Source organism: Phoenix dactylifera, chromosome 13 (genome assembly GCF_051530095.1).
Source record: "Phoenix dactylifera cultivar Ajwa chromosome 13, Ajwa_hap1_PhDact_Kaust_v1.1, whole genome shotgun sequence".
Lineage (NCBI taxonomy): Eukaryota > Viridiplantae > Streptophyta > Magnoliopsida > Arecales > Arecaceae > Phoenix > Phoenix dactylifera.
The window spans coordinates 6,371,477-6,386,677 of record NC_143202.1 but is presented as its reverse complement, the minus strand read 5'-3'; the positions used below and the strand labels follow the sequence as shown (position 1 = coordinate 6,386,677).

Here is a 15,201-nt window from a genome sequence, read left to right as displayed (position 1 = left end):
TGAGCAGAATCGGCGGCCATTCAAGAGGCCGTAGGGTTGGCACAGAGCTACCACGGTGTCTTCATCCCCATAATGCACAAGCAGAGGATCGTGATCGTGATCCTCTGTTATATAATTTTTTTTTGGGCCCTAGGCTAAAGTTGTTTGGGCCTGCCGACTTCAGCCTTTTTTGGGCCTATTCTCATATTATGTCTGCTGAGCAGGATACTAATGATACTAATTGTGGGGTAAATATTGGGTCTATCTATTGATGAGAGGGTACAAAAGATGGCTCTTTGTTTCATTGACTTCTTGGACCATAAGTCAAGAGGAAACTCTTTAAATTTTATGTTTAGATTAGAACTTTCAGAGAGTTAGGAAAAGAAAGTAGTAATATGGATCTTAATTTCAGCATCTATGGTCTGCAAATTACCCATTTAGACCTGCATCAAGACCATTTTAGTAGCAATGCAAATAAAAAAATATTTGCAGGATCTGCGGTATATGTTGAGTTGGTTTCATCTGGTCACTTGTAACTCTGTTGTAGAGGATTGATCGCTTTCCACCTTACCAAAAAGAAAAAAAGTTCTTGTCAATCATTGCTAGCGGGTCTAAACCCTTATCTTTTACCACGTAGCTCATAGTTAATTGCACATATGGTATCCACAATGAACTTCAAAAGATTATTGTATATACCTCATCGCTTACAAATGGGGATCAGGTTTCAAGTCATGAAGTGATCACCCTAAAGATTTCATCCAAACTAATTATATTAGGGTGGGGCTGGGGAGGACTGACCGGTTGTCAGATGCAAGTAGGACATCTCCCTCCAGAGCTGTTGGATAATATTCAGCAAAATTGGGCTGGAAATCTTGTTGGATTCATAGATGAGTAGTCTATTTAGGTGGGCGCATATCAACCCAGCACCCCAACCAGAGATTATCTTTTACCTATTTAGTGCATACAAACAACTACAAAAATACATCAGAGTATAAAAGACTATGAAGAGTATCCTGTAGGCACTTATATAGTGAATGCAAACAAGTAGAAAAGACATGAGAATGTCAGAGACCGTTACCCAAACAAAAGCAGAAGGATCACAGTCAACATAATAGACCACAAGGTGATGGAAGTTGGAACTCTACCCTTGTCTCTTCTTATTATGATCCCTTCAAGCACTGGATAGCTGATGAGCAGTATAAAACACGAGATGTAAAGCTGTCCAAACAAATCATGGAGGCTTTTCTGCACGATCACACGACATCCCCCTCCAATCAATGTAGCCACATTTAGGATGCTGAGGGTTGTCAGTGGGATGAGTAACAGTGACGTTCCTTCAAAATCAAAAATCCCATTCTCATACATTTGGATTTGCGTCTCCCTCACTGCTTTGTTTGTAAGATCGAAGTTGATTACTCCCTTCATGCCAACCAACTTCATGATTATATTTAAACATGCAAAGAGATGGGCTGTTACAGAAATTATCATCCAAAATCTCAGCTCATTCCACCATGTCCTTAGAGATCCTTTGGAGTAAAGGACCTCCCTTAGATGTTGAGACAAGGAAGATAGATGCACCGCCACGAAGGCAGCAAACCATGGGCTGGAAACCTAGAGCAGCAGGTCAAGTAGTTAAAGAGAAATGCCAAATACAGCTTGGAAAGTGGAGATATTTTTTTTCCTTTACCTCAGGAAACAAGGAGATGCCATTCAAGAAGCACAACTGGGGGATGATGCCATAGCACAACAGAGAAAATGAGTCTAAGGGCTGGAATGCCTGCCAGGCATAGCACATGTTCTGAAGCATACAAGTTGCACTTGAAATACCAAAAGTGAGAGGGCAAAATCTTGAGAATCCCACTTCGAGCAATCCATACATCCATCTCTTTCTCTGGATCAGAGTGTCACTGAAGCTAGTGGGAACGCTGCCAAGAAATGCAGGGCTTGGAGGGATATAGTAGGCTGAGTTCCAACCTCGGCAGTGCAAATGAAAGCCTGTGAAGTAGTCCTCAACTACTGAACCATACAAGAATCCCATCTGGGGACAGAGATATGCAATGAGATAGATATGAAGTCATTAATAGCATCTTTACGTATCATTTGCCAGAGACTTGCCTGTTCACCCCATTGAGTATCAATCTCATATGTACAAGAAGCCAGAAGTGTGGCTTCTTGTGAGCATGCGTATGTTGTTGCTCTGTTGTCAAGATCATTTCTTCTGTTATGAAGAAACGATGCGATAAACTCATTGGAGGAACCAAAACTTTGTTTGAGTTCTGCTATCTCGGTCGAGTTGAACCCTGTAAAATAACATCTGATCTTTAGTGCAGAGTAATGGAAGCATGCAATGGTTAATGGTCATCCAGGCTTCTTTGCATCAAAATGTCTAATATCACCTTCTCTTGTTGACTTTTGGCCTGGTCTGGCTCCATACAATGCATTTCTTTTGATGTAGAAGCCTGTGCCAGAGAGTATTGGCCCCTTGAGCCCATCACAGCCCTTCCATTGAATCTGCAAAGAAACTCACTTTCCTTCTTGTTATCAAAACCTTTTAAGAAAAACACATGCCATTCTTCTTGGTTGGATATGTACCTCGAAAACCGACCTCAATTCAGCACAATATATGTCATTCTTGCTAATATTGTGGAAATTTTGAGGGAATTGAACAAAAGCTAACGAAGGGGATAAATGGGGATCAAGGTGGAAGCACATTGCCTGTCGTACAGATGCTGGGTTGTTGGTGTACATGTCACAGTCTAATACTAATATATAAGGAGAATTGCTTATTATGCCTGAGATGCGAAGCTGCAACGAAGATAACGTTGACCATTATTGTTCTCAGAGACTATAAGAGAGAGAATATAAAGAGGTGAGAAAGAAAGCTCACAAGGACATTCAATGCACCAGCCTTGAAGTGGTGAGGATGGTTCTTTCTTTTCTCACGGGAGACATAGACTAGTAGTGGTATCTCTGCTTGTTTCTCAAAGGAGGTACTCATTTCTTGGTCGCCTTTGATTATCTAAGTGCAAGCCAAAATGTTCTTAGATTCCACGAATCAAATTGTTTAACAGGAAAGTGGTTGATTTCCCTATTACATGGATGGGGAACTTGGAGTAAACTACCAAAACTTAAATTTGAGCAAAAAGGGAAAAGGATTAATGGATCAAAATATTAGCCTAGTCATATTACAGAATCTGTCATAGTATGATTCTAATTAAAAATAAACCAATAACATTAATCAACCTTTGGCACTTAAAACCTAATCTATCACACTTTTTGTACAGATAATATGACAAGGGGCCCAAACTTTTCAGACCAATAAAATTGTATGTGTAAATAATTATAATTAACTAGATGAAGTCAAATTAAAAATTCAGTTATTGTTTTTTGTTTTCTTGAAAAGGAAAGTGAGAGTAATCTACTGACTCCGAATCAATAATTTGATAAATTGAATCTGGCTCCAGCTCATTTCCTCCAAAAAAAAAAAGCAAAACAAAAAGACAATAAATGAAAATTGATTTGTTGTTCATTAAAATTAGCAAAACTAATAGAGCTCATCTTAGTTATAGTTCTATAGCCAATTAAGGCCACCTTACTGCATGCCTTAAGAAAATTGCTAACATATCTCTTGCTTCATATATGAATAAATTATGAAAGGGACGATTAGTCTATCATCTAATAAGACCTGCTTCATTTTTTATTTTTGTAGATTTAGGTCATTTTTTTCACAAATTGTAAAAGTTTCAATGAAAAAACATTTCAAGAACACATTTGATTTTGTTCTCCAAAGAATGTCTTCTAAAATGATGCTTAATAACACTTAGCACTTCAATAGACAAATATATTTTGATGCACACAAGTACACAGATATATATTTTCCAAGTTATTGGTAGGTCTTTTTAGATGACTCTAATTAGTCTTTACTAGGTTGATTTACTATATTTTTCATCAAATCTAATTGTTTTGAAACTTGAAGCATTAAAAATGAATATCATTATCTAGAAAAGAAATTTTAGTAGGTTACATGTTGCCATTGAGATTTGGATGGTACATATTTTATTTCCATACCTTATCTAGCTGTACCTAAAGTGGCTTAAGTGGTCCATAAAGGTCTAGAAGACCCTCCTAGATAACAAGTATTATAGTTAAATTCCTATTGGACTTGTTTAATGGTTTGATAGATTTTAATGAGACTCTTTGAAATTTTTTTAGAGAATTTGTAGGAAAAATTAAAGCTATAAAGGGAGTTTTCTAAAATGTAGCTTAAGAAGTAATCTATAACTTAGCTATGATTAGCTTGATGGTTCAAGGCAAATTTAAAAGGTAACAAGCAAATACCTATGCTCTCTATCAAGTACAAGAAATTGGCAGCTTGTCAGAAGAAGACTATAATCTTATGAAACTTTACTTGTAGTTATTGGTCAAAAGAACACGGAGAGTTAATATATTTGTAAGCCGACCATTGTTCATGATGCTATTGTAGTAGTCGAATTTACCTCAATACAAGAAGGTTGATCTTGAACTCTTTTGGTCATAACTTGAGTACTTTTAGTCTTGTCCTTTTCCTTCTCCACATTTTTCTTAAAGGACTCATACAAAAGCTGCATTAATCAACATATATCATTGATTATTATTAGTTATACTTTATCCATAAATATCTTAAAATTTATAAAGACAATTATCATTTGTATCCTTCAAAAAGTAGTTATGTATTAATGCAAGGGATATGAAGAGTTATATAGTCTCCACATTAAGTCAAATAAACAAAATGAATAAAGAACTAAAAATTGGAGAGTTTATTCCTAAGATTATAACAGTTGATTCTACTTGAAATTTCCCTTCTTCTACTATCTTCCCCTCCATCCAAATCTCTCTTCCTCATTTTTTTGTAAATGCCCACAATTTTGACATTAGCTATTATCAGGGAATCATTTCAATCTATCATCCTTTTATCCTATTTCTCTTTTTGAAAATGCATCTCCTTTCCAACATTATGGTATAAAAAGATGTAAATGATGAACTTCTTAAAGATCATAAGAGGTTACTTCACTTATATGAAGATGTCTTGTCCAGAACCAAAAGGAAGGATATAGATGGAGGATTCAAAAAAATGAGCATATAAGCTTAAAGAACAAACAAGAAATTTTCAACATATTCTTGAGAAACTTCAATCCATGCTGCTTCATTCCATTACACAACTAAGATTTCTTCAAATGATTGACCATTATTAGATTGTCATTTGTTCGATACAAAGTCAATATCCACAAAAAGGAAAAGAGACAATTAGCAAGATTGATGAATTTGGAACTTCATCTCAAATTTCTATTAATGTTGTGACGATAAGTATTGTTAGTATCATTTTAACACTCTCACATCCTATCCTCCAGCTCCTAAAACCCACACAATTATTGCACGACCTAATTATGCCTATATATCATTAATCCAGTCAACTCTATACCATTAGCATTTGATTTGAAAGGACCAGAACTTAACATTTTAGATCCTTAGGGCATAATTGAACTCAAAATTTGATTTAATGTTTTAATTTTAACAAAAAATGTTTCAAGAAATCCTTTTGTTTGGAACTAAAAGAATCTTTTCGCGATATATTTAAATATCCTTATTTCTCTATAAAACACCAAGGTCATTTGTTCTTGGATTGCATCATCTACATTCAATAAAATGCAAATTATTTAGTGGACGTCGTACAAAGTTATGGGATCGAAGACATGGAATTCTAGAGAAATGATAATAAAAGAAATTAATCAAGGATGAGTTTATAAGATAGAGATGCCTAAGATAGGAGCAATGTAACAAACATATCATATTAGTCTATCTTAGACCTCCCATATGATTGTTCGATATTATAAGTCAGTAGGTTGAAGTCTAGTCAAATTGTAATCATTATTTATCTATAATTAGTTGTCATTAAGCTTTAATTAAGTGTTCCTAAATATTTTAGAATTTCAAAGCATCATTTTAATCATAGTTCATGCATATCTCCTAGAGTTTATAAGGTAATTATTTGATCTAGGAGGATAATTGGACTTGTCATGAATTGATTTGACCATTTTTGGTAGGTCTAAATAGAGTTTAGAGCAAGATCTACTACATCTAGGGCTAGTTCATGTAGTAAAATGTATGAACTACAAACTTTCATATAACTTGTTTGTTTCTAGCTTTTTCCTTTTTTTTTGGGGGGGGGGGGGGGGGGGGGGGGGGGGGGGGGGGCGCACGGATGCAGGAAATGGATACTTCTTGAGATCTATGATGTGGTGAGTAGTTGACAAGCTTGCCGAGTTCAAGATGACCCCATTTCGAGACCATTGAGATTTCCAAAATACTCAATCGAATTACATTTAATGACTGAAAAACTTTTAACTATCATATCTTCAATCTGTGAGGAATTAGGTAACATGACACACCATAAATTTTATGTAGAAGTTGAGATCTAGATCCAAAAGGATTTTAGCTTTTCAATGATTATTTCCACCGGTCACTTACTATTTTAGAAGAAATATAACCTTCTTTAATTAGAAGATGAACCAAACCTGGATTTGGGGACTCGGACATCATTATTATAGATAAAGTTACTATTATAATGCTATTAAAAATGAGTGAAAACAAAAGAGATCTAAAACTCTACTTTCAAAATTTGTATTATTTTACTATTATCATTTAGGGAGAGTTCTGAGTTAAATGGATTGGAAGAATTGCTTTCTTCACTCTCCAGTTAGATCCAAGTAGTATCAAAGTCTATGGTTATAACTTTGTGGAGCCCTAGCGGATGGTCTATATAAATGGATGGAAAAAAGGCTTTTGATGCTCGATGCACATTGGAGGATAGACAAGGACAATGGCTTCTACCACAAGAGATGATGATGAGAAGACTCATCTCGATCTTCTATATGAGGAGAAGATCACACAATGAATAGAGCTCTTCTCTCCACTAAGCCTTTAGGTCTAAACCAAAACTCCATTGTGAAGCTATCTCCAATATTTGGTGATGACCATCAATCATCCAATGAAGTGGAGAATCAACATATCTGTGCTCAAAATATCCCCGTTCAACCTCTAAAAGTCAAAAGATTGAATCAAGATACTTGTGCATAACGGAGTTGCTGATACAAAAAAGTTGGAGAACTAGTTGGATTATCTAAAGACTAATTTTATAAAATATGGATACATCGATGTTCAAAAGTTGCTTTTGCCTACCCAAACTTTTCCATCCATGTCTCTATTTGGTGAAATTCCTTCCTAAGGAACAATGATGTTTCTAATTTGATAGGGAGTAAATTCAAAACTTTGATGAAAAAGTTATACTCGGTCATGAAGAAAATATTTATATTTGGTTGCAGTACCTTCATTAAAAGTATGATCAATTTGTCCATGACCATACCACCTAATTCCACAAATAACCTATTTCTTGGGGTATTCTAAAAATAATTGTTGTTAACCCTAAAAAATTGATTTTGATAATGCAAAACAATTGATTCAAAAGTTGACTAATTTACTACTTCGAGTTTAATTGATCAATTTCAAAAAGCAAGAAGAAGGCCTTCAACCACTCTCAAGTAAAGATCATCTATTTCAAGCTCCACATCAAGAAACTGAATTCCAAAAGGCTATAAAAATATTTCTTGAAAGCTCACATACAAAAGTTTGCAACGAGTCGACCCAGGCACACGATCGCTAACTGATAAGCCTTCATGAGCTGACTCCAGTAGATTGCGAGTGTACCTCAAAACAGTCTCAAGGATAGATAGAAAGCCATAAAAATTAATCATATTGATGAGTCGACTCATGAAGTACTCAAGCCGATTCTAATTTAGCAAGAGTCGACCCTAGACAAAAGCGAGTCGACCCCAAAATGGGCACAGAGAAAAGATAGAGACTTGAGAAAATCATCGCGTTGGCGAGTTGACCCATAAAATTCACGAGCCGACTCCAGTCAAATTAGCGTCGGCCTCAAAAATAGTCAAGCCGACCCTAGAACAGCCAGAGTGGAAAGATATAAAGTAGCAAAACTTAGTCGTTGAAGAGTCGACCCCCAAAAGCAATGAGTCGACCTTAGTCATCTAACGAGTCAACTCTTAAACTAAGAAAGCCGACTGTACAAGTGCCACAGAAGAAAGACAAAATGCAGAAAAAACAAAAGTAAGCTCGAGATGACTCCTGAAGATCACGAGTTGACTTTTAAAAATCCCAAGTTGGTCCTAAAAAATGGCGTGTTGCTCTCTACGCCTGACAACAATAATGCCAATTTTTCTGTGAATCAAAATGGTTGTTTTTGTCTCACAATGGCTCTATTAATTGTCTAACAGCTAGAAAAATTTTCCAACCATCTCTAAAGAGTATAAATGTATGAGAACACCAAAGAAAAATAAGAGCTCAAGCACTATGAAGGAAAATCCACTAAGAGCAAGAAAAGAAAAGAAAAAGAAGAGAACCTCAACGAGAAAATTATTCAAGAGCATTTTGAGTTGAACGATCAAATCTTATACGCCAAAGAGTTGGTCAAGCGCCATCAAGAGCAACACGTTCGCATTCATTGTTTAGGAGCTGTACTTTACTGTGCTTTAATTCTTTCATATTTTGTTGTAACTAGTTTCAAAAATTGAAACTTAGAAAAAGGTCCATCCAACTTTGAATTGGATTGTGTTGTGGCTGGGTTCGAAGAAGATTTTGGTTGATAGCCTGAAAAATTAATTGAGTTGATTGTGAATCCGAAAAACAATCAGTTGAAGATTTTGGTTAATTAACCTGAGAAAATCAATTGGGTTTAGTTGTAAACCCGAAAGATAATTGGGTTGTACTTTGGATTATAAATTATAGTGAAACTCTTCAGAAGAAAGTTTTGGGGGAGTGGACATAGGCGTAGGAAGAATGGCACCAAACCACTATAAATATCTTGTGTTTGTGTTGATTATTTTATTTGCATTTATCTTTAGCATATCTGTTTATTAGTTTACTGCAAAAATTTATCTTCTTCCATCAAGTATTTAATTCCGCTGCAATTACTTAAAGTTTTTGAAAAACTCAATTCACCCCCTCCTCTTGGGCTACATAGCTAGGCAACAAGTGGTATAAAGCCTGGTATTCAAGTCTGTCATTGACCTAACTGTCAACGAGTTAAAAATCTATGGCAGCCCTTAATGGGACCTCTTTAGCCAAGGGACAATCCACGAATAGACCTCCACTTTTCAATGGTTTGAATTATACTTATTGGAAAGTACGCATGCATATTTTAATTAAAGCACTAGACTATGATATGTTGAGTGTTATAGTTAATCGACCTCACATACCTACAGATTATTGATGGTGTGTCTCTTCCCAATCTTGAAGGAAAATGGGAAAAATTAGATAAAAAGATGGCATAGTTAAATGCTAAGGATGTGTTTTTCAATGATCTTGATTGCGAACAAATATTTTTAAATATATAATTTTATTTTGATATTAGAAAAAATTATTGTGTTTCTTGCATACATTGCTGTGAAACTATGACTAAGAAATTGAATTTTATAAATATACACTTGAATGATCTTTTATATATTTTTCTTCTGTATAATTATGTGCTTCTATCATTAAAAGAAAAAGTTATTTTTAAATGAGGGTGAATGATCCTAAAGCTAGAAATATTTCAAATCACTCAAATAATTCTTAAAGAAAAAATGTAATTGCTTTTGAAAAAAATTTGAGCTTCAAAAGAATTATTTTCTGATTAATATTTTAGTGCATATTTTCAAAAATTAAGAGGAAGCATAACTTGCACTTAAAAGATTAAAAAGAGTGATCGGTATAAATTTTGAAAAACTTTAGATCACTTTACATTCTTGATATTATAGAATTTTAGTTTTATTCACACTTAGCATCAAAATCTAAAATTTAATAAAAGAAAAGAATATTTAAAGAAGAATGCATCTATTGAGGGGGAGCTTTAGATATTCAATCTCTTTGCATTCTGCATCTTATTCAAAAGTCGCTTTCATTTGATGCATACCTTGAATGTTTTATCTTTGATTCATGATCATTCTTGTCAATTTCTGAATTTAACTGTTTTACTTACAAAACATGAATTGATATCAAGAGCCTTACATAAATGAAAGAGAAATGAATGTTCTTAAAGCTAAATCATTAAAGGGTACTCTATGTAAATTTGGCAAAGAACTTTTAGTATACTTTTAATGTCTAATTGGTTTAAAATTGATACCAATTTAAGCATATTTTGGTATCAGACTTTGTGCTTCATTGAATATCTTTTGGAAGTTGGATTTTCATGGGTACTTAATTGGTAAATCATTTATTTTGAAAACTAATTGAAAAGGATTTCATTTGTCTTAGTATCAGAAATTTACTTTGGAATATACTAATGAGTTCTTATTGGCTTGAGCTTTAAAGTTTCAATCCTGTGCCAATTCATTTTTATATATATCAATAGATGTTCCTCTTTAAAGGAGTAAAAGAAAATTTTTAAAAGAGCTCTAAAAGAACTTTCAAAGTTTTGGATTTTATGTATACTCTAAGATGTATCACAATTTGCATGAATTAATGTTTTGGTATCTGCGCCTTAATGCTTTTATATCATAGAAGAACTTTGAGCCTTAATGCTTTTATATCATAGAAGAACTTTGAAGTCATTAAGAATTAATGATTCAACATGATCTTATGTTTTTCGAGTATATGAGTTTTGATCTTTATCTGCTATTATACTATACTCTGAAAATTAATTAGATTGCTCTCATGTTGCTATATACTTAATATATCAGAAAAAAAAATGAAAAAGCTTTAATATGTTATTAAAGATCTTTCAAAAAAAAGAAAAGAGGTTGGATTTTCATTCATGCTTTCTTTGAATATCATTCTTGATATTCCTTAAAATAACTTGAAAAAGATTCCATCTATATTTGATTTGAAAACTATCTTTGAAATCTATATTTAGAGATCTCTTCTGGCTCATATCTCAAATGTCGCAAAGTCAAACTTTTCATCCTTGATTTTGATGATATTTGTTACCTTTGAAATTATTTCAGGTTTACTCTTTTGAAAGAGAGGTAAAAAAACTTTAAAAGAATGTTAAAATCATCAAATTTGATGTGATCTCATCATAATTCGCTTTGATATCTCTGAAATTATCTTAATTGGCTCTAATCTCTACTCATTATCTTGTTCTGACTTTATTGCCTTGAGTTACATGATTCATATTCTTGCAATAATTTGACATACATTGAATGAAAAAGGAGGAGAAATATTTTGCAACCTTTTTGTTGTTGCTTTGTGCTTATGTTTCATTATTTTACAACCTTTTTGCTGCTATCAAAAAGAGGATGAAATATCTGAGTATATTTTCATAATGCTTTATATTTTGAATTGAATATAAATCAGCTTAGATTGAAATATGTTGATTATGTTATGCTGATTAACTCTAAAGCATTATCATGATGTTCTTGAAGTTACATGTAATTACATCATGAAACTTAGCTATGTATTTGTCCTTAGACACATTCTATTTTTTCACTTGCATATACTTAAAGTTTTGTGGTCTATCCTAGAATTGATTTTGATGATCCCAAAATTTTGTGGTGCAATTTCTAATGTTTGTGTTGCAAAAAGAAAGATAATTTGTTTTGTAAAGAACATAGCAAGTTGGAAGGATACAAGAAAGCCTCAAAAGTTCTCAAGAAAAGTTAGAAGAAAGCTACACTTCATTGGTCCAAGTTTCAAGTTCAAAGGATTCAAGTTGGAGGAGCAATTCAAAGAAAAATCCAAAGAAACAGTCTAGGAGATGACCAGGATATAGCTCCTGCAGAGCGCGAGACAGCTCCTGCAGAAGCGCGAGATGGCTCCTGCAGAAGCACAAGACGTCTCCTACAGGCATGAGATGCCTCATAGAAAGATAGAAGCCTATTTTTTGGTAAATCCATATGCGAGATGACTTCTAGACTGGCCGATACGACTCCAACTCTGCTGGAAGTGACAACGACTAGTTTTTTATGAAAAAGTTCAAGGAAAACCACTTTCTAACGGCTAGTTTTTGTCTCTAACGGCTAGAATCAAGTTCCTACCACATCAAAGGCTATAAATACAAGAAAACTACCTCAGATTGAAATGAGCTCAACTACCCAACATTCAAATCATTAAAGAGCCCCCAAAACCAGAGCATAGGAGTAAGCAACCAAGTGAAATCCTTAAAATTTTTATTGCAAGCATTCAACATTCCACAGCTCTGAAAGTTGGTGAAGCACCCACGACATCATTCAAACCACCCACAACTTTCTTGTGCTCTCTTGTAACATAATCAACATATTTTTATTTATTGAGCAATAGTATTTGTACTTTAATTCTTTCAATACTTATTTTGTAACAAGTTTCAGCTGCTGGAACTTTTGGGAAGGTTTGGTCCAAACCTTAATTGAATTTTGTAAGGATTTTGGTTGGTGAGCCTGTGAAAACCAACTTGGATTCATTGTGATTCTGGAAAAACAACGAGTTGGGTTGTGAACTCGGAAAACAACCACACTATAATCAGGGGGATTATAGTGAAATTTCCAAGAGAGCTTGGGGAGTGGATGTAGGTGCAGTTGGCACCGAACCACTATACTTCCGTGTGTTTGTAATGCTTATTTAGCTTACTTGCCTATTCATTCAGTTGCAATTCTAGTTAAAATTGTTTAGCTAGTTCTAACTTGCTTAATCTTTATCTAGCTAACTTTGATTAGAACTGTACTCTTGATTGTATTAAGTTAGTTCCTCTGTTTAGATTATCTCTCCGCTATGCTTAACTCCATAAGTTGAATTCTCTGTTGTATGTTCTAATAAGTTGAAAGTTTTTGACTTATTGTTGTGTTTGTGTTGCTTCTTTTTATTATTTGATTTCCTCACTTATTTACTTAGACAAATGTCTGATTGAATTGCTTACTTAACTCTTATTCGCACATCGTTTAGTTACAAGTATATTCAAATTATTTAACGAAGTTTCACTTGATAAAACTGCACCAAGATTCATTATATTGAATTGCATGCTTGAGGAAACTTAGACTAATCTTTTATTGAGCTCATTTATCTGTTGCTTAATAGTTTTAATCTTGATTAGATTAGAATTAATCAATTGCTAAGTTTAAGTTTCGTTGCGCATCCATATAACTTTGTTTAATTAACTCAAAAGTTTAGAATTAATTAAAAGTTTTAAAAGCCCCAATTCACCCCACCTCTTATGCTGCCACCGGCCAACATACAGGAATTACTTGAGAGTAAGCAACAGCTTGTGATCGTTTATCAAGGTTGTTTCCGTAGACATAATGCAAATTAGAAATCTGTAGGAGAGCAAGAGAGTTACCATACCTTGATTCTCTGCCGTTCCTCCTGAAACTCCGGGCTTCCTACACTTTCAACATTAGATCCAGAGAAGTAGGCTGCTGGATACCGTGTCTCGATCTTGTACCTCCTACAGAAAGGAACCCATGATCTGGCAAAATCGTAGGCCAGCCTAGTAGCAGACAGAGTGATCGGTGATCCTCCGTCATCGGAGAGGTAGACGTGGAGCTTGCTGGTAGGATAATCAAGGGACATGATGGAAATGAGTGTGTTCATCACCTCGACGGTCGGCTCTTTGTCAGGGTCAGCCGTGACGATGAAAACATCGATGGGCGGGAGGCTTCCATCTTCCGGCAGTCTCTCAGGAAACACGGTCCGGGAGATGGGTCGCCATCGGTAAGCCTGAGCGAGGATCCACAGGAAAAATAGCAAGAGCTCGGAGCCGATGAGGAGAATCCATGCCAGTGTGGTGAAGGAGAGTTGGAGGAGAAGTGGCAACCGTGAAACTCTGTAGTAGAGCACGGCGAGGGTGACCGAGACATGGACGAGGATGTGGAATCGGTTAAGGGTAGCAAAGGGTTGATCCACCCGGTTCTCGTGAAGTGGCCGATCATTCTCTTTCCTCATTTTTGTTTCGGTCTTTGTTCAGCGCATTGTTCCTTCGGTCCCCACTGAAAAAAAAAAAAAAATTACATAAATACCCACCTAAATATTTGATTTTACATGAATACCCTTCCAAATTAATATTTACATGTATATCCTCGTAAAGCACTTATTTTGCCATTGTACTTTTTCTTTATTTTTATTTTTGCATATGTGTCTATGCTATCTAACGACGTTAAAAAATTAACGGTTTCAAATTAAAATGACTAAAATACCCTTAATGGGTAGACATGCAAATAGATTGCGATCCCGATAGTAGAAAAAGAAGACAGGAATAATAGCGTAATTTTAAAATTTTATTTTATTTTTAATTAATATAAATATGATTTTTTTAACACCGTTAGAAGAACCATTATATTACGGGCATTTGTACAATAATAGAGTTTTACAAGGGTATGCATGCAAATATCGATTTTGGAAGGATATTCATGCAAAATTCGATATTTAGAAGGGTATCCATACAAAAAAAACCCCAATAAAAAATTGCTTTCGTAACTCAATTGTGCCCCTCAAAAAGTCCGTTCAGTTAGGTTCCTATCCTAGTCCAATGTTTTAAAACAGAAGAAAAGTTTCTTTCACTTATTCATTGAGTTCAGTAATTATTTGATGCATATTGATGGGGTCCATGTACGACGAGCCTTTGGAAAAATTTAAAATCCAAAAAAAAATAAATTTTTAGCAGGAATCTAAATGAGAGAAAAAGAAAAAGGCCGAGCCCCGATGGCCGAACCTCCAATGTCCAACAAATAGTCAAGATCCGACGACCGAGCCCCCAATGGCCAAACTCCAGATGACCGATCCCCGAAGGCCAAACATCCGATGTCCAACAAACTCCAGATAGTCGAGCCTCCAAATTACTAAACTCCAGATGGTCGAACCTCCTTTTCATTTTTGATGAAATCAAACATTTTGATTGCGTCATCGAAACGAGTGTTCCAACTTCGAGATGCTTGCTTTAGTCCATAAATGGACCTTTGCAGCTTGCAGACCTTGTGATCTCCATCACTGGAAGTGAAACCTAGAGGCTGTTCCATATAGATATCTTCTTCAAGATATCCATTTAGGAAAGCAGTTTTCACATCCATCTGCCAGATTTCATAATCATGAAATGCTGCAATAGCAAGCAATGTTCGGATGGATTTCAGCATGGCTACAGGTGAAAAGGTCTCCTGATAGTCAATGCTTTCGCGTTGACTATACCCTTTCGCCACCAGCCTTGCCTTAAAGGTCTCTACCTTTCCATCCGAA

At 34.9% G+C, this 15,201-nt stretch overlaps 1 protein-coding gene across 3 annotated transcripts; it reads right to left on the bottom strand.

The window, feature by feature from the left end:
- Positions 1–641: 641 nt before the first annotated feature.
- LOC103697601 (quillaic acid 3-O-glycosyltransferase CSL1-like) lies at positions 642–13,961 on the bottom strand. 3 transcript variants are annotated; one of them, XM_026801300.4, is made up of 9 exons: positions 13,318–13,961; positions 4,476–4,580; positions 2,867–2,998; positions 2,572–2,784; positions 2,376–2,490; positions 2,095–2,279; positions 1,667–2,017; positions 1,058–1,590; positions 642–929 (listed from the first exon to the last, which is right to left on the bottom strand). In XM_026801300.4, exons 1-9 carry the CDS (start codon positions 13,915–13,917, stop codon positions 926–928), a joined length of 2,238 nt encoding a protein of 745 aa, XP_026657101.2. In that variant the 5' UTR covers positions 13,918–13,961; the 3' UTR covers positions 642–925. The 3 variants fall into 3 exon arrangements, with proteins under 3 accessions (XP_026657101.2, XP_038986948.1, XP_038986949.1); XM_039131020.3 differs by lacking the exons at positions 642–929; positions 4,476–4,580 and having other exon boundaries at positions 970–1,590; positions 13,318–13,955; XM_039131021.3 differs by lacking the exons at positions 642–929; positions 2,572–2,784; positions 2,867–2,998 and having other exon boundaries at positions 970–1,590.
- Positions 13,962–15,201: the final 1,240 nt, after the last annotated feature.

Coding starts and splice junctions, on each gene's coding strand:
- LOC103697601 (XM_026801300.4), bottom strand. CDS start 13,917: ATGAGGAAAGAGAATGATCGGCCACTTCACGAGAACCGGGTGGATCAA. Junction 4,581..13,317: donor AGGAACGGCAGAGAATCAAG/GTATGGTAACTC, acceptor TGATTAATGCAG/CTTTTGTATGAGTCCTTTAA. Junction 2,785..2,866: donor CTGGTGCATTGAATGTCCTT/GTGAGCTTTCTT, acceptor TCTTCGTTGCAG/CTTCGCATCTCAGGCATAAT.